Raw genomic sequence first — 17,592 nt, forward strand, 5'->3', positions numbered from 1 at the left:
TCTGTCATTTTTAAATAAACTGTTACAGTTTGGATAGAAACCCAGGCTAATGTGTTTGAACACTTGGTCGCCAGCTACTGGAGCTGTTTGGGAGACTGTGGAATCTTTGGAAGGTAGGGCTATTAACTGGAGGAAGTGAGTGTGCTAAAGTGACTGAGCCCTTAGCACAGCTCCCCAGGCCTGCTTCTGCCTCAGTCTCTGTCTACTTCCTGACTGCTTACAACACCACCAACAGGAATTGCTTCTGCTTCAGTACCTTTCCCCTGGAGGATGCAGGGAATCATCAGGGCCACCATAAACCCATCCTTCCCTTGGAGGATGCAGGGAATCATCAGGACCACCATAAACCCATCCTTCCCCTGGAGGATGCAGGGGGTCATCAGGACCACCATAAACCCATCCTTCCCCTGGAGGATGCAGGGAATCATCAGGACCACCATAAACCCATCCTTCCCCTGGAGGATGCAGGGGGTCATCAGGACCACCATAAACTCATCCTCCATCACTGTGCTTCTTTTGGGTACTTTTATCACAGGGATTAGGAAAGTGACTATTTCCTGAATTCACAAATTCAAGACCAGCCTGAGTTATATGGGAAGATCATGTATCTATAGGAAAAAAAATACAATATTTTGAGATAATAAAGTACTTAGCAAAAAAAAAAATCCCTTTTATCTGCTCCTTTCAAATAAGTCGAAGATCAGCAGTCGTGGGTTCTGCTCCTATGTGGTGAGATATAAGTGCATTGTCAGTACTCAGACAAATGATGAAAGCCATACCCAAAGCACAGCAGTCATGGGAGGCAGACAAGCTATTCCAACCAGTAAGTCGTGAAGGCTAATGTTGAAACCCTGAAGCTCTGTGCTAGGTGTAGGCAGCTGGGCAGGGGAATGAGGAAACCTAAATAAGGAAAAATAGGCCACACCTGCTTTCTCCAAACAAGATAAGGTGGTAATACAACTTAAACCCATTTTTCCTGAGCTTTCCCCTTGAAAAGCAGGGTTCTGGGTACTTGGCAGGTGTAACTGTTGTCACAACCACCGCCGGAGAAAGAGGTTGATATGCTGTGTCCTAATGGGAGAGGATGGTATGGGGACAGTGACTGTTACTAAGCCCAAGCCTCTTCACTTGCCACTCAAAAGGAGCCCAGTGAATTGCAGACAAGTTTTTAGGACAAGGAAAAAGGTTTATTCAGTATGCTAGCAAGACTGAAGACACTGTAGATAGTCACCCTGGAAGCCTTTTTGTTGCGTGAATCCTAAATGGTCTTATGATGAAAACCCGGAGCCAGACATCAGGGTGAAAACAGAAACATCAGAGAAGCAGAACAAGCCACAGCTACCACCTCTTCCCTCACCAACTCCTCAGCCCAACAGAGCCTCAGCAAGAGATCGAATTCCTGTCTCCTTCTGCCTTATATTCCTTTCTCTGCCCAGCTATATCACTTCCTGTCTCCATCTTCCTAGTGCTGGGATTAAAGGTGTGTGCCACCACTACCTGGCTGTTTCTCTTTTAAACTGAATCAATCTCATGTAGCCCAGTGTGGCCTTGAATTCACAGAGATCCAGACGGATCTCTGCCTCTGCCTCCCCAGTGCTAGGGTTAGAGGTGTGTGCCACCACTGCCTGACCTCTGTGGCTAACTCTGGCTGGCTCTGTCCTCTGATCTTCAGGCAAGCTTTATTTGATACACGATATTGTCACCACACCTTTTACTTTTTATTTCAATAGAAATGGGGACTTTAAGACTAGTGTAGGGCACAGACTGTGAAAAGATCCCAGCAGATGCCCAATGCCTACTATTAGCTTGCAGAAATGAAACTATAGCCATGTTAGCCTGCCCTGCTCTTTAAAGACCCCCCCTCAGCCAGCGCCATCTTCTGGTCTCCAGGGGCACTGCACTCATATGTGCTGGACTAGCATACCAGAAGACCGCACAACACTGAGTGTGGAGTCAGGAGGATCAAGGTCATGGATCTCAGCTACAGGAGACGCTGGGAAGGAAGGAGGAAGGGAAGAAATCCCAGGAATTGCCTTCAGTCTTGTTTGGCTTAAACCACCTGTCCAAACAAAAGGCAAAAGGTGCAATGCTGTGGAATATTATTTTAAGACGTGTTACCTTTTTTTTCCTGCTGCTTTTGTTAACAATGCAAAGACATGTTTGTTTGATTGAATAAAATTAACCTGAGGTCAAGAGGCTGAGTCAGCCACTAGCTGACAGGAAGTGGTAGGGAGGAACCACGTGCAGCCAGGTTCTTAAGGGGGTGGGGCAGAGCAGAAAGACAAGGCTGCATTTGGGGAGCCAGGAGCCAGGCGAGGTTAGGTTTTTGCTATTCAGCCTCTCTGAGCAAGCAGCATTTCAGCTCAACCTTTGAATCCTGTGTTCTATAGAAGGGTAGAGATCTAGGTAAGGTTTTCCTTCGTTGTCCTGAGAGAGCCGCTTCCTGAGGGAACAGAATTCCCGGGCTGCCGCCCTGGCGGCCCAACCGCTGCTGGTAGCTGCAGTTGCAGTTGCTAATTAGGACAGCAGTTGCTTAAGGAGCAGCCACAGTGTTAAGGAAAAACAACAGCACGGGAAATAAGTTACTGCACGTCCTCTAAAGGAACTGGCTGTGGAGAAAGCCTTCTACACTAAACTGGAACGCTAGATGGAGTGGGAGGCTGCGGATGCAGGACAGCCACGTTGAGTTCACCAGCCTGGACGTGAAGTTGTCCTGCTGCTCTCCCCGGGGCAGTGGTGGGCGGTGGTGTCCTCACTTCCCCATACCCCGCCCCGGCCCCCCACGTACACAGGGAGGAGCTCCGCTGTGAAGGGGCGGGGGGAGGCGCGGTGGCGTCCTGGAGTTGCCGGGGTGACGGAGAGCCCAGCGGTAGCCGCGAGCTCATCTGGGGGAGGCGGAGGCGGCCCCTGGGGCGGGGCGGCAGGCGGGGCGGGGCGGGCAGGAAGCGGGGCCTGCGGAGCTGTGGCCAGGGGGCTAGGACACCCGGAGCTCCCCGCAGGTAAGTGTGGGCGCGGGTGCGAGCGTGGGGCGAGCGGCTGTCTCTCGAGGCTGGCGGGGCTGGCAGAAGTTGCAGGGTTGCGGCGCTGAGCGGTGGCGGACGGAGCAGGGTTTGCCCAGGCTAACCCTGCCGAGCTCCTTTGTCCTCCCGTTCCGTAGCGTCTGGGTGGTTTAAACTTTAAAGGGCGGCGCTTGCGCGGTGCTGCGGCAAAGAACTTGGCTCTGCAGGTTGAGTCCTGTTTTGTTGCTCGCTTCTGCCCGAGAAGTGGTGGGAAGTGGCTGTCCAGGCTGCGGGGCTCAGGCCTGCGGGAGCTGGGTGGACACCGCCGTCCCGTGCTGCGTGCAGCCAGCAAACCTGTTGCTGTCCGGCCGGCCGTGTTTTCGCCCGGAGTAACTTTTCGCCATAGAGTGATAAATGCTAGCGCTCGCTTCAGAACAGGCTTCCTGTCGCCTATCAAAACCGGCAACTGGTCAAAGTTAGAAACGTCAAGCGCGGTTGGTCTTTAAGGTCGGTCAGAGGCGGCCAAGCTGTGAAAGTCCCCATGGTCCTGCAGAGAGTGGCCCTGTTGAACACACAGGGTCTAGTGGCCATCTCCAGTTTAGGAATGGGTGGTGAGGGGTGGGAAACCGGGGTGGGGGAAGGTGGGGGGAGGGACGCGTGCACCGATCCCCTCCCCTTTTTGTTTGATTCCTTTTCTCCCCTGCCCCCCCTCCTTCTAAAAGGAGGTGACGTTACTTCTTGTAGGCTGTTAAATGGTTGACAGGGAATATGGGTAGATTCTCGTGATTAACTAGTTTGGAAAGTGGCCTCCCTCCGGTGGAGTACCTGGTGACAGGTTGTACGGACTTTGGAATCCACCAGCGGACCTGGCTTTCACTTCCCTCGGAGTTGACCTTAAGCTGGTCTGGCCCATGTTCTGTATTCTTGGGCTTTGGAAGTAGTAAGATAAAGTATCTACAGTGCCAGGCAATCAACGAACAGTGGCTGGTAGCATTTTCCGGAAATTACCATAAAGAAATAAAAAAAAAAAGTCGTGAGTGATTTTGCACAAATTGAACTAAGGAACTAGAAGGCGCTGTTTACATTAGGATTCGACAGAAAAGAGAAGCGAGAGGAGGCCAAGAATCAGGTTTAACGATATGCACATTTTTAAATTTTTTCATTTCTTCTTCTCTCATTCAACACATCCCAACCGCAGCTTCCCCTCCCTCTACTTATCCCAGCCCCCCCCACACACACACACATCCTGGGTCCCCCAGAAAAGAGCAGGCCTCCCAGGGATACCAACCAAACACGCACAAGATACAGTAAGACAGAGCACAAGCCCGCATGCACATCAAGGCTGGGTGAGGCAAGGGGTCACCACAGATTCCCAAATCTCATGTAGAGTGTCTTAATCCAGCTCCTCAAGAGGCTAAGGTGGGAGAATCGCAGGTTCAAGGCCAGCCAGGGTACCGTAGACGACATCTTGGAAAAAGAAGATAGTGCTGGATCTGGTGATGCTTTGCTGTCACCCAGTACTCAGAGGGCCGAGGCAGGAGGAATGTGAGTTGAGGCCAGCCTGGGATCACTGCTTTAAAACTCTGGGCTAAGATGAGACTTCCTTGAGAAGCCTGCTCCTTGTGCTGGAGACGTTTATGTCAAGTTGACACAAACTAAAGTCATCTGAGAGGAGGGAACCTCAGTGGCTCTAAAACTGGTTCTCAACCCGTGGGTCACGACCCACTTGGGGTCAGGTATCTTTACATTATGATTCATACCAGTAGCAAAATTACAGTTACAGAGTAGCAACAAAAATAATTTTATGGGGGGGTTGGTCACTACAACATGAGGAACTGTATTAAAGGGTCACACAGCATTAGGAAGGTTGAGAACCACTGCATTGTAGATCAGGCTATAGACAGCCTGTGGGGCATTTTCTTAATTAGTTATCAGTGTGGGAGGGCACAGTCCACTGTGGGTCGATAGTCCTGGGTTCTATAAGGAAGCAGGCTGGGCAAGCCACTAGGAGCAAGCCAATAAGCAGCACCCCTCCATGGGCTGTGCCTCCAGTTCTTGCCTCCAAGTCCCTGTCCTGCTTGAGTTCCTGCCCTGACTTCCTTCAATGATGGACAGCAATGTGGAAGTGTAAGCCAAGTAAACCCTTTCCTCCCCAACTTGCTGTCTGGTCATGGTGTCTCATCGCAGCAACAGAGACAGGTGTCTCGGGTGTCTGTTGTATCTCTTAAGCATTCCTCCTCTCTCTCCTAATGTCTGTGCTTAAGTCCATATCTAAATCGTCTGAGGCTGACAAGATGGCTTAGTAGATAAAGGCATTTGCCACCAGGCCTGGGGACCTGGGACCATGCTGTGGAAGGAAGAAGCCTGCCCTGCAGATTGTCATCTGGTCTCTACAGTGCAGTGGCATGTGTCTGCCAGCCACCATGCAAACACAAAATAAATACGTATTAAAAAGCTTTATTAATAGATTCCACCTTTACATTAAACAATCTGAATCTGAGCCTTAAAACTGAATGTCTTTTGTTTGTATTTTTTCGAGACAGGGTTTCTCTGTGTAGTTTTGGCGCCTGTCCTGGATCTCACTCAGTAGACCAGGACTCGAACTCACACAGATCTGCCTGGCTCTGCCTCCCAAGTGCTGGGATTAAAGGAGTGCCACTGCCACCCGGCCTGAATGTCATTTTTAATAGATTTTCTTGAGCAAGTTAAAATTAAGTCTACCTGAGGGAACTATGTGAGACAACCCAGACTGAAGCTTCTCATTGAATAGGAAGAGCAGAGTTGCTCTCCAGGCCTTTCATCCCCAGGGACTTGTCAGGTTGTGACTGGCATCTTGCCACAGCAACCCTCCCGGTACACTTAGAACTGCCTTAGGCAATGCATTTGCTGGAGGCAAAGCCAAAGGAGGTAATGACCAGCAGATCGGCCGCCATCTTCTCAAGACCAGCTACCTTCCACCCAGGCTAGAGAGCCTCAGGGTGAGGACAGCAGTTGGCTTTCTGGCCTGGTTTTGTTTCATTGGAAGTTCATTCGGTTTCTCTGTAGTATCGTTGGCTGAAAGATGAGGAAAGGCTATGTAAAGGAGGGAGCCCCGCACAGCTCTGGTGTGGCAGAAGTGAAGCCCCTGTGTTCTCTGGCTCCTGTGACAGCTAGCACAGGCCCAAGGGCAGTTACCTGAAGGAAACCTTGGGAGCATGGAGACTGAGGTAAAGGACCTTCCCTAGATTCTTACACTTCAGTATAAAAGTTACCTTGTTACAAAGGCGGATTGCCAGCCCCATCCCGGATTCTGGTTCTGCAAGTCTCAGTTATGCCCGAGAACCAGGAGTCCTCATCCTAACCCTCACACCTGGAATTCTGAGGCACTTTAAGAAAACTCGCTTAGCACTTACTGGACCAGGAAATGCCCTACTGAACTCTCCATTGAGAAGTAGTGTTGCCTGGGCAAACTCCAAGAGAGATAGGCCAAAAGGGGCACGGGCCACGCTCATGCTCACTGCCAGCGTGGTGATGGCGGCATTTCCTTAGTGACATGAGGTGGAACAGTCAGGTGCCGGGGAGACTGTCTGAGGACAGAGGGGGAAGTAATCCATTCTGCCTTGAGGACCTCCGCCAGAAGATGTCTCCTGTTAGCTCTCCTCTTGTTCAGAACTCTCGCCTCCTTTTAACCTGTTAATTAACCAGATGGAAACAGATGATGGGTCCACTTTCAGGACAGAGGCCATTGGCTTCATGTGCCTCTTTACATCTCATTTTGTTGAAAGCTGGGCCTGGAGGCGCAATGCGTTGAGCCCATGCGTGTGAGGCCTTCCTGAACAACAAAGTGAGACCTTGTCTCACTCAAAATAATTAAAGGTTGAGCTTCTGTTGTAGTTGCTACATCTCAGGTGCTCAGCAGCCACCGGTGGCTGGTGACCAACCCATGACATGGCTCAGCACAGACAGTTCCGTCACACAGCTCTCACCAGAGTAGGGAAGGATGCTATGAAGAAGGATTGTTCCGAGGGTGGTGAGGTGTGATCAGTAGTGAGTATGGGGTCCCTTAGCCGTGTTTTCAGGGGAGATATGTCATTCAGAAGATCACCTAAGTGTATTCCATGGACTGGTAACATTAACCACAGACTGGATTTAGTTCTCCTCTATGACTCAGCTGCTTCTCTCATTGCAAAAGCATTTTTGTGTATAACAAAGCAGCTGTGTATTTCCTTCAAACTCTGTAATCACAGAATTGTTTGACTCAGGGCAGATGTGTTTGGGTATTTTCTCCATTCCTGCTTATGAGTTGTTATTTTGCAGGCAAGAAAAGCATTGTGTTGCCGTAGCTGATTTACTGATCAGGTAGCTTCCCTTCGTTTCCAGGAGTCTTAGATTGGAGGTCAGAGGGGCGGAGGATGTTCTCTGTACTTTAGTTAAAAGTAAAATTAACAAGCCAGGCATGGTGGTATACACCTTTAATCCTAGCCCTCAGGCAAAGGCAGGTGATCTCTGTGAGTTAGAGGCCAGCCAGATTTACATAGAGAGTTCTGGGCCTGCCAGGGCTGCATAATAAAATCTTGTCTCAATAAAATAAAGCTAACAAACATTGACTTTGTTTTCCTAATAGGTGAAGTTAAACATGTCAGAAACAGATGGCTTCTATAAAAGGTAAAAGTGTGTTCTTGTCTAATAAAAGCCTTTTCCTTTCCTGGTCCCAACCGTCTTCTAGAAATGAAAGTAAGAATGTAGTTGTTATATAAGTTCAGTGTTCTTTAGCATATCAGGAACCGATCTGTAGGTATGGTTAGAACAGTAGTTCTCAGCCCGTGGGTTGTGACCCTTTGGGGCAGGGGTCAAATGACCCTTTCATAGGGGTCGCTTACGACCATCAGAAAAGCACAGATGCTTACATGATGATTTATAACAGTAGAACGATCACAGTGACGAAGTAGCAACAGACATAATGTTATGGTTTGGGGGGGTCACCACCACAGGAGGAACTGTATGAAAGGGTGGCAGCATCAGGAAGGTTGAGACCACTGGGTTAGGGGCTGTATCTTGTTGTCAGAGGACCTGGAGTGATGTTCAAATGATGCCGTCTCTGGTAAGGTGTGGGTCTAGTACTAGAGCTTGGCCCTGGGCCTGGCTCTTGTTGTCCTGTGTCACTGGGTCATGGAGAGCAGGAGGAAGCATCAGTGCAGAGGGCCTGGGAAGGAGGCTGAAGATGGGACACGTGCTGTTACCCAGCCATTAACTTTCTTCGCTGATACAGCCTCCCTTGTGCCCAGCCCTGTAGAAGCAGCAGGCTCCCCTCTGGACATTGACTTTGGGCTCAGTGGGCTCATATTTAACATGATTTAACATGGGTTGTTTGTTTGTTTGACTCTTCATCAGTAGGGAAGTGTTTGATCCGGCAGAACAGTACAAGATGGACCACAAGAGGAGAGGAATCGCCCTGATCTTCAATCACGAGAGGTTCTTCTGGCACCTGACACTTCCAGAGAGGCGGGGCACCAGTGCAGACAGGGACAACCTGACTCGAAGGTGGTTTTCTCCGTAGTGACGATAAACCGAAGTGACAGCTAACCATAATTTAGCACCGATGACACATTAAGAGCCCTCACTTAGGCCCAGCGTGTGCCTAGCATGCCTAAGGCCCCAGGTCCAATCCCGGCACACAAACAGGAAACCCCCCACCCACCCCAAAAAATAGACTGAGCCTCCCCTGAGAACTTGCCTGGGCTGTCTCCCTCACCCTGTTCTATTGATTGTGACTAGGTTTTTCCTTGTTCCTAACAGACATGCAGTACGTAGATGGTCATGGTCATCATTGAATTGGCTCTTGGTCACTGTTAAGCCCTCTCATAAGGAGGATGATCAAGAGAAATTACCACTGTCCTTTTTTATATGTCATGAAAATAGGCATGGAATTCCTTAGGACAGAAGACTGTTGGATGGCCTGAGAATGCCCACAAGCTGATTCTGAGCTTATTGTGTTTCCAGGTTTTCAGAGCTAGGATTTGAAGTGAAATGCTTCAACGATCTCAAAGCGCAAGAACTACTGCTCACAATCCATGAGGGTAGGTGGTCTTGTTCCTGAAGATCTGTACTTTATGTTATCCTGGAGGACCCATACAAGTCATTCACGATGCAGCAAAAAAACTGTTACTAATTCCCAGCAGGTCATAGGTGTCGGTCTTGCCTCTGTATTTACACTCCCCCTCGGACCTAGAGATCTGGCAAGGTATTATGCCTCCAAAGATTCTATTAGCGTGCTTCCAGTTATATATTTATGTACTGTATTTAGTCGAGAGTTGAAGGAAATGACTTGTTTGATGGTGAACATCTGAAATGCAAATTCTTCGGATGCTGGGTCTTTCTCAGTAGGGCTTGCGGATTTAGCCTTGCCCGAGCTGTTCAGTGCTCCATGCTGCTCATTCCCTTGAGTCTTTCTACTGTTGCATCTCTGAGCAGTAGGTATTCTGACTATAATAATGCAGCTTAGAGTCGGTCCTTACGTCATTCTAACAGCTTTCAAATCAGTTGCTAATGGGCTGTTATTGCTATTTGCATAATCACCTCACACTTTCTCCCACACTTTCTTATAATTAAATAATTATGGCTGCTCCCAGGCTTTCGACTTTGGTCGTAAGCTTTGGAGGACACCTCTTAATGCTCCCGGGAGCTCTGAGAGTTAGTTAGGCATGGCTGTCAGAGGTGCAGCCACAGGGGTGGCTGATGACTTGTAGTTTCTGGGTCTTTTCAGTCTACGGTAGGAAAGTCTGCTCATTCAAAGAAACTTTTAATGTATTGCCACAGTCAAGTGGATCTTTTAGAAGGAATTTGTAAATTACCACATACTCACTCTCTAAAGCAGGTTTCCTAGTGACATTCATACTCCCATTTTTGGAACATGCGTTTTGACAGTGTTCACTCTTCACCTTCTGTCCCCGCATCTCCCGCCCTCCAGTCCCCCTCCTCTTCCCAAGCAGTCTGCCTTCTGTGTTCATGTCATATGGGTTGTGACAGGTGAGAGAACAGGGTGAAGCCGGAAACCGCACTTTCAGGGATCATTTGAGAGACTGTGAATCCTCTTTCTGGGTCTGCCCTGCTGTGCTTAGGGCGATGGTCTCCAGTGCCATGCGTTTTCCTGCAGCTGAAATATTTTGTTCCTCTTTATGGCTGAATAAAACTCCGTTGTGTGTATCTACCATGTTTTCTCTGTTAGGAGTCAAGGACAACTAAGCTGATGCCATAGTTTGTCAGTTGTGAGTAGTGCCGCAGCAGTCGTGAGCAGACATCTCTGTCACGTGCCGTCCTGGGTTCCCTTGGGCATGTTCCCAGGAGTGGTCCCGCTGGTAGCTGTGTTTTGTTTTCTGAGGACGCTCCATATTGATTTCCATGGTGACTGCGCTCGGTTACACTCTGACCAGCGGTGTACAAGGGCTCCTTCCTCACCAGCCCGGCTTCCCCACCTCACCAGACGGTTTTGGTTTGGTTTGGTTTTTTAATGGGAGCCATTCTGACTGAGGTAAAATGACCTCAAAGTATTTTTGATTTGCATTTCTCTGATGGCTGAGGTGGGTGAGCATTCTATCCTCCAGCTACCGGCAACTGGTACTTGATATTTTGAGAAGCATCCTTTCATTTACCAATTTCTGGTTGGATGATGTGATTTTCTAGTAGGTTTTTTCTTCATTGTTTATATAGTCCAGATGCTAACCTAAGCCTTTCAGATGTGGAGCCGACAAGGACTCCTCTTGTTCTGTAGACTAGAACCTCAGTCTGGTGTTTCTTTTGCTGAGAAGTCCATCTCTGCGATCTGCTTCTGCCTGTATCTTGAAATGCTTGTAGTAGTTTCAGGTCTTAAAGTTACTTTTCTGTGTGCACGTCCAGTTTTCCCAGGACAGTTTGTCAAAGAGATTGTCTTTCGTAGTTTCTTTCATGTATGTTTTGATGCCTTTGTCAAAAACTTGGCTTCTGGAGCTACGTGGGTTTATTTCCGAGTCCTTGGTCCCATTGGTCAGTGTCTCTCTCTGTGTGCTGACATCATGTTGGTTTGTTACTAACTTCTGTGGTACAACTTGAAATCAACATGGCCATAGCTCAGCTTTGTTCTGTTTGCCCTGGGTTGCCTTGGCTGGTTCGGGTCCCCTCGTGGTTCAGTATTCAACTCAGGATGTTTTCTAATTCTGTGAAGAATTACCATGAGAACCTGTAGATAGCTTTTGTATTATAAACCTTTTCTTAATATTGTCAAGCCATGAGCATGGGGGCCTGTCTTTCACCCCCTTAGTTTATTCCTGTTTATTTCTTTTTTTGGTGCTATTGTGAATATTGTAAATAGGATTCTATTCCTGCTTTCTCAGTACGTAACGGATAAGGAAGCTTCTGTTTGTTGTGTCTTACTGTTTTGTTGAAAATGTTTATAAGGTCTAAATTTTCTGGTTGAGTGTCTAGTGTGTAGCAGGAATCTTCAAAGTTCTCGCCGGATCCTCAACTGGTCTTGTCTCCTCAGACTGGAGGCCTCTGAGTCCTCATCCGGAATGGGTCTCAGCTGAATTACTGCTCAAAAGCCTGAATGCTTAACCAGCCAAAATCTTAACCAGCCAAATGCCTCTAGTTTCTGGTCCTCACACCTTATATATCTTTTTGCTTTCTACCAACACTCCCTGGGATTAAAGGCTGGCTTTCTGGGATTAAAGGCGTGTCACCATGCTTGGCTATTTCCAATGTGGCCTTGAACTCACAGAGATCCAGAGGGATTTCTATCTCTGGAATGCTAGGATTAAAGGTGTGAGTGCCACCATTTTCTAGCCTTTGTATCTAGTGGCTGTCTGTTCTCTGACCCCAGATAAATTTATTAGGGTACACAATATTTTGGGGAACACAATACCACCACACTAGTGTTTATTTAATTTTAAAATGTTATGGTTATGAGCGTAGTACCTGCGTGTATGTAAGGGTACCACGTTCGTACCTGGTGCCTTCAGAGGCCAAAAGAGAGAGAGCATCAGAGTCCCTGGAATCAGAGTGACAGATGGTTGTGAGCTGCCATGTGGGTGCTGGGAACTGAACCCAGAGAAGCACACCTGCCTGTGCTCCTACCTGCTGAGTTATCTCTCCAGCCACTTAGTGTCTTTTAAATATAAGATCGCGCCATCTATAAATATGGATAATTTACTTCTTTCCTATGGTCTTTTTTTTTTTTTTTTTTTTTTATCTTGCCTGAAAAGCATCCTATTGAGTAAAAGTAGGAGGAGCATGTGTTCTTTTGTCCTTTGAGGAAATGCTTTCTTTTCCTTCACTGTGGAGTTGCTGTTAGGTCTGTAGGTGTAGCCTGGGTGGTGTTACATTGTGTTCCTCTTGTTGCTGGTTTTTTCCGGGCTTCAGACAGGAGTAGAGGTTGAACTTTGTCAACATCTTTTTCTGCATCTCTCAAGGCGATGATGTACTTCCGTCTTTGAGTCTATTTGCATACAACGAACCATCATTATAATCCTGCAGTTGAGCTAACTTGGTCATGGTATCTGTTTCTTTTAATGTGTTGTTGAATTTCTCTTGCAATCATTTTACTGAGAATTTCTGTATCGTGGTCCTTGGGGATGTTGGTCTGTGATGTGTTTGTTATATCTTTAAGTAACGTGGATCTTAAAGGAGCTTTCCCATTTTTTTTTTTTTCTAAATCATTTTTCTGTACTTAAGAAAAGCTAGTAAAAGGTAATGTCTTTTGTTTTGGTCTTGGTTTTGGACACAGGGTTTCTCTGTGTAACAGCCCTAGCTGTCCTGGAACTCACTTTGTAGACCAGGCTGGCCTCGAACTCACAGATGTCCGCCTGCCTCTGCCTCCCGAGTGCTAAGATTAAAGGCATGCGCCACCACGACTGGCTGAAGAGCTAATGTCTTTAGTGAAATTGCTTTAAACTTTAATAATTGGTTTTTAAGCCAGCATGGTAGGACATACCTGGAATCCTGGCACCAGGGGGCTGAGAGTGGAGGATTGCTGGAGATGTGTGTAAGGCCAGGGTGAAGGATTGCTGGAGATGTGAGGCCAGGGTGGAGGACTGCTGGATATGTGAGGCTAGGGTGGAGGATTGCTGGAGATGTGAGGCCAGGGTGGAGGATTGCTGGAGATGTGTGTAAGGCCAGGGTGGAGGCCTGCTGGAGATGTGAGGCCAGGGTAGAGGACTGCTGGAGATGTGAGGCCAGGGTGGAGGGTTGCTGGAGATGTGAGGCCAGGGTGGAGGATTGCTGGAGATGTGAGGCCAGGGTGGAGGACTGCTGGAGATGTGAGGCCAGGGTGGAGGGTTGCTGGAGATGTGAGGCCAGGGTGGAGGACTGCTGGAGATGTGAGGCCAGGGTGGAGGACTGCTGGAGATGTGTGTAAGGCCAGGGTGGAGGACTGCTGGAGATGTGTGTGAGGCCAGGGTAAAGGATTGCTGGAGATGTGAGGCCAGGGTGGAGGATTGCTGGAGATGTGTGTGAGGCCAGGGTAAAGGATTGCTGGAGATGTGAGGCCAGGGTAAAGGATTGCTGGAGATGTGAGGCCAGGGTGGAGGCTGCTGGAGATGTGAGGCCAGGGTAAAGGATTGCTGGAGATGTGAGGCCAGGGTGAAGGATTGCTGGAGATGTGAGGCCAGGGTAAAGGATTGCTGGAGATGTGAGGCCAGGGTGAAGGATTGCTGGAGATGTGAGGCCAGGGTGGAGGATTGTTGGAGATGTGAGGCCAGGGTGGAGGATTGCTGGAGATGTGTGTAAGGCCAGGGTGGAGGATTGCTGGAGATGTGAGGCCAGCGTTCATGGGCAAGAGTGTCAGGCCCCTGTCTCAAACAACCAACATTTAGAAAGAAAGAGTTTAGGGCCAGCCTGGCTATAGAAGGAGGCCCAGTCTTAAGAAAGAGGAAAAGAAGATAAAGGTATGTTTTACTACAGGAGTTTGTATTAACGAGGGTAGGCCCCTCTCCCGATGTTTCGTGAGTGTATTTTTTTAGTACCCATAACTTCAAGTTTCACTTGTGGATAACATACTTTTGTTTTCACCTCTGCACACGTTTTGGGGGCACCTGTAGTGTCGAACTCAAGCCATGTGGATGCCGATTGCTTCCTGTGTGTCTTCCTGAGCCACGGTGAAGGCAACCACATTTATGCATATGACGCCAAAATTGAAATTCAGACATTGACTGGCTTGTTCAAAGGAGACAAGTGTCAGAGCCTGGTCGGAAAACCCAAGATATTTATCATTCAGGTAAGACGGACACAGCATTATTTCAATGATAAAAATCAGTTGATTATCACGGTTAAAAAGTCCATTTCTAAAGTAAGTTTCTCCAATAATGGGAAAGGCCCGTTTTTGAATCCTAGTCTAATAGAGTTGAACTTTGAGCTGTTAACATTTATTATGAGTGTTTTGATCTAGGAAGTGGTGACACACCTTTAATCCCGGCATTTGGGAGGCAGAGGCAGGCAGATCTTTATGAGTTCCAGGCCAGTCAGAGCTACATAGTGGGACCCTGTGTAAAGAAACAAAAAGGAAAAATAAAAAAACAAAACAGTGATTTGATTAACATTTGATATGACAGCTCCTCGCCAGTGTGCCTCTGCGGGGCTGGGCTGGGTGTGGAGGACGAGTCACTGGAAGGGAAGACCTGGTTGCACAACAGGACCATGCAAGGGCCTGGCCTTGGGTCTGTGGGAGCTGGAGTGCTTGCAAGCCAGTGGAAGTGATGTAGGAATACGCAGGCTAACCCTGCCCTGCCTCATCCCTTTCACACTTCCCCAAGCCCATGCCAAGCTGCCAAATCGTTTTAGAAATAAAAGGCAAACATTTGGAGCATGAGAAATATATATTATTTGGTATTGGAGACTTCAGCATATGAGTTTCAGGGTAGAGCATAGTTTAGCCTGTAACATCGAAGAGTAGAATTTAGTGCATTGGCAGACCACTTGCCTAGAAACATGAGGCCCTCAAACCAGGAAATACAAGAATGTAATGCTAGCTCCTGAATCAGAATTTATAGTTATAAATTATAAATTTAGAACTCACTTTAAAGTGGGAACAGAGACTTTGGGGGTGGGGGGAGGGAGAGAGAGAGAGAAAGAGAGAGAGAGATACAGACAGACAGTGAGCATGTGCACTCAGGGCTGGAGGGATGGTTAATCAGTGAGTGATTAACGGCACCTCCTGCAGTTCTTGCAGAGCATCTGAGTTCTGGTCCCTGCTCCAGAGGACCCAACACTCTCTTCTGAACCCTGGGGGGCACCTGTACTCACATATGAACATTCACATAGAAACTTTGTTTGTTCAAGACAGGCTTTCTCTGTGTAGCCCTGGCTGTCCTGGAATTCACTCTGTAGACCAGGCTGGCCTAGAACTCAGAGATCCATCTGCCTCTGCCTTCCGAGTGTGGGGATTAAAGGCGAATGCCACTACCTTGGATAATTAATTTTCAAACATTAAAAAATACGGTGGGAACAGAAGGTGAAGAAATGCTGTTTCAACTATTGACAAATTATGACTGAAATTAGATAGGGAAAACACCATTTGGAAATCATTACTCGAATGAATAAAAACGTTTAGCTAGATAGTTTTTAAAAAGGCAGCTATACCATTCAGCATATCTTGGTTGTAAACATTGTCTAAAAGGAAGCATCACCAGGGAGGCAGCTGTGTTAGCTTCCTGTCTCTCAGAGGCTGCTTTCACTGAGTTTGAATTGCTCACGGGGCTTCTGTTACTGAAGGGAGGTGTGCTGGATTCCGTATTCTCACCGCACACTGAGCGTGGGGAATAAGACAGCAGGCAGAGAAGAGATCGCGCCTCTGTTTTGTAGGCCTGTCGGGGCAACCAGCATGACGTGCCAGTGGTTCCTCTGGACGTGGTGGATTATCAGACAGATGTGCCAGACAACCTAACTCAGGTGGACGCTGCCTCCGTGTACACGCTGCCTGCCGGGGCAGACTTCCTCATGTGCTACTCTGTCGCGGAAGGTGAGTGAGCGGAGCACCGCGTGGACGCCTGGGACCTGTACCCTTAGCTCACTCTGTGTCACCTTTGAATTGGATCGGGTCTTTCACAGTTAAATCACCACGTTCCGTTAAAAAGCCACAGACTTAGTCACGTTGAAGAAGTCCTTTGGTTGATTAATGAAATGTAAAATACAACAACATTCTGTATAACTGCTATAATAATACAATAACATCAACAACAGCTGTATAATCTTACTGGGCATTAGCAGCTTGCTGTCAATCGGTGATAGAGTAGCAGTGCCGTTCTGATATATTTGTGGAAAGTCTTGTTGAAAACCATTTTGCTGACTTCTTTGTTTTTGAGCTGAATAGTTTTGTTTAATCTCTGGCCTTGTAAAATCATTGGCTATTCTCTTGTTCTAGTTTTCTTTTTTAGAGAGTGAGGGAAATTCCATTAATTCTATGTATATAAAACCAGAGAATTAATATGTTTTCCTACATGAGGTTAAGCCGTAGATGAAACCGTAACCACATGATGAGCAGACCTTATTCTTTCCCAAGGACTTTCATTTCTGTAACTGAATTCATCATAAAAGTGTCTTTCTGTCACCTTGAAGCAAAAGGAAATGAAACACCTCCCCCCCCCCCCCATCTTCTTTTAGGGTATTACTCTCACCGAGAAACTGTGAACGGCTCTTGGTACATCCAGGATTTGTGTGAGATGCTGGCCAGGTATGGCAGCTCCCTAGAGTTCACGGAGCTGCTCACGCTGGTGAACAGGAAGGTCTCTCAGCGCCGCGTGGACTTCTGCAAAGACCCAAGTGCAATCGGCAAGAAGCAGGTTCCCTGCTTCGCCTCAATGCTGACCAAAAAGCTGCATTTCGGTCCCAAATCCAGTAAGTAGGGCATTGGTCTCGTCTACATGTATTTCACACACAGTTCTCCTGTACACAGCTGTCAGTTGGTTGAAGCGTTTACATTACATCAATGTAAACTGTTTCAAGGTTTAAGATACCATGGAAAACTGCTGTTTGGTATTTGTCCATTTTTAATCATGCTGGAGATGATGAAAGGGCTAACAGAAATTCTCAGGAAATCACTATGTGTAAAAAATGTCTCCTAGCATTTATTACATTTCTAGTGAACTGCAAGATTACCCAAAATTCCAGCCAGTTTGCCTTAAATTTGTACAAGTTTATTGTATAATGTCTTTTTTCTGTATAATGTTCTTAAAGATTTTTGAAACTCAGAATGAGATTGTTTTCATTTAATAAAATATCTAAAATTTACAGCTTACATAATTTATAGTGACCTATTTTACTTGGTCGTGTATCTGTTTATTGTCTTATTTACCTATAATTAAGGTATTTTGTATATAAATTTAATTCCCATTTTGGAAAAAAAATGAACCTTAAAGAATTATTTTCTCTCACTCTCAGAGATTAAATATAGTATCCAGTGACACACAGCCACTGTGGGCACACAAGGAGTGACAGACACTTAACCACTGTAGGCACACGCACAGTGAGACCTACTACAGGCGCATGTGCGGTGACAGCCGGCCATGTCAGTCAAGTGACGGCACTGAGTCACTAGGGAAAGCACACATGTAGTGACTCTTAGCCACTGTGCACACCCAGGTAGTGACTCTTA

General features: G+C 47.3%; 1 protein-coding gene across 3 annotated transcripts; it reads left to right on the forward strand.

Annotated features, from left to right (window-relative positions):
• The first annotated feature begins 2,918 nt into the window (after nucleotides 1–2,918).
• Casp6 (caspase 6) lies at nucleotides 2,919–17,228 on the forward strand. 3 transcript variants are annotated; one of them, XM_028856738.2, is made up of 7 exons: nucleotides 2,919–2,999; nucleotides 7,603–7,643; nucleotides 8,373–8,519; nucleotides 8,979–9,055; nucleotides 14,045–14,220; nucleotides 15,804–15,960; nucleotides 16,602–17,228. In XM_028856738.2, exons 2-7 carry the CDS (start codon nucleotides 7,615–7,617, stop codon nucleotides 16,841–16,843), a joined length of 828 nt encoding a protein of 275 aa, XP_028712571.1. In that variant the 5' UTR covers nucleotides 2,919–2,999; nucleotides 7,603–7,614; the 3' UTR covers nucleotides 16,844–17,228. The 3 variants fall into 3 exon arrangements, with proteins under 3 accessions (XP_028712571.1, XP_028712563.1, XP_037062985.1); XM_028856730.2 differs by having other exon boundaries at nucleotides 8,370–8,519; nucleotides 16,602–17,188; XM_037207090.1 differs by lacking the exon at nucleotides 2,919–2,999 and adding an exon at nucleotides 3,483–3,506 and having other exon boundaries at nucleotides 8,370–8,519; nucleotides 16,602–17,188.
• Nucleotides 17,229–17,592: the final 364 nt, after the last annotated feature.

Source organism: Peromyscus leucopus, chromosome 6 (assembly GCF_004664715.2).
Source record: "Peromyscus leucopus breed LL Stock chromosome 6, UCI_PerLeu_2.1, whole genome shotgun sequence".
Taxonomy (NCBI): domain Eukaryota; kingdom Metazoa; phylum Chordata; class Mammalia; order Rodentia; family Cricetidae; genus Peromyscus; species Peromyscus leucopus.

Coding starts and splice junctions, on each gene's coding strand:
- Casp6 (XM_028856730.2), top strand. CDS start 7,615: ATGTCAGAAACAGATGGCTTCTATAAAAG. Junction 7,644..8,369: donor ACAGATGGCTTCTATAAAAG/GTAAAAGTGTGT, acceptor ACTCTTCATCAG/TAGGGAAGTGTTTGATCCGG. Junction 8,520..8,978: donor AGGGACAACCTGACTCGAAG/GTGGTTTTCTCC, acceptor TTGTGTTTCCAG/GTTTTCAGAGCTAGGATTTG.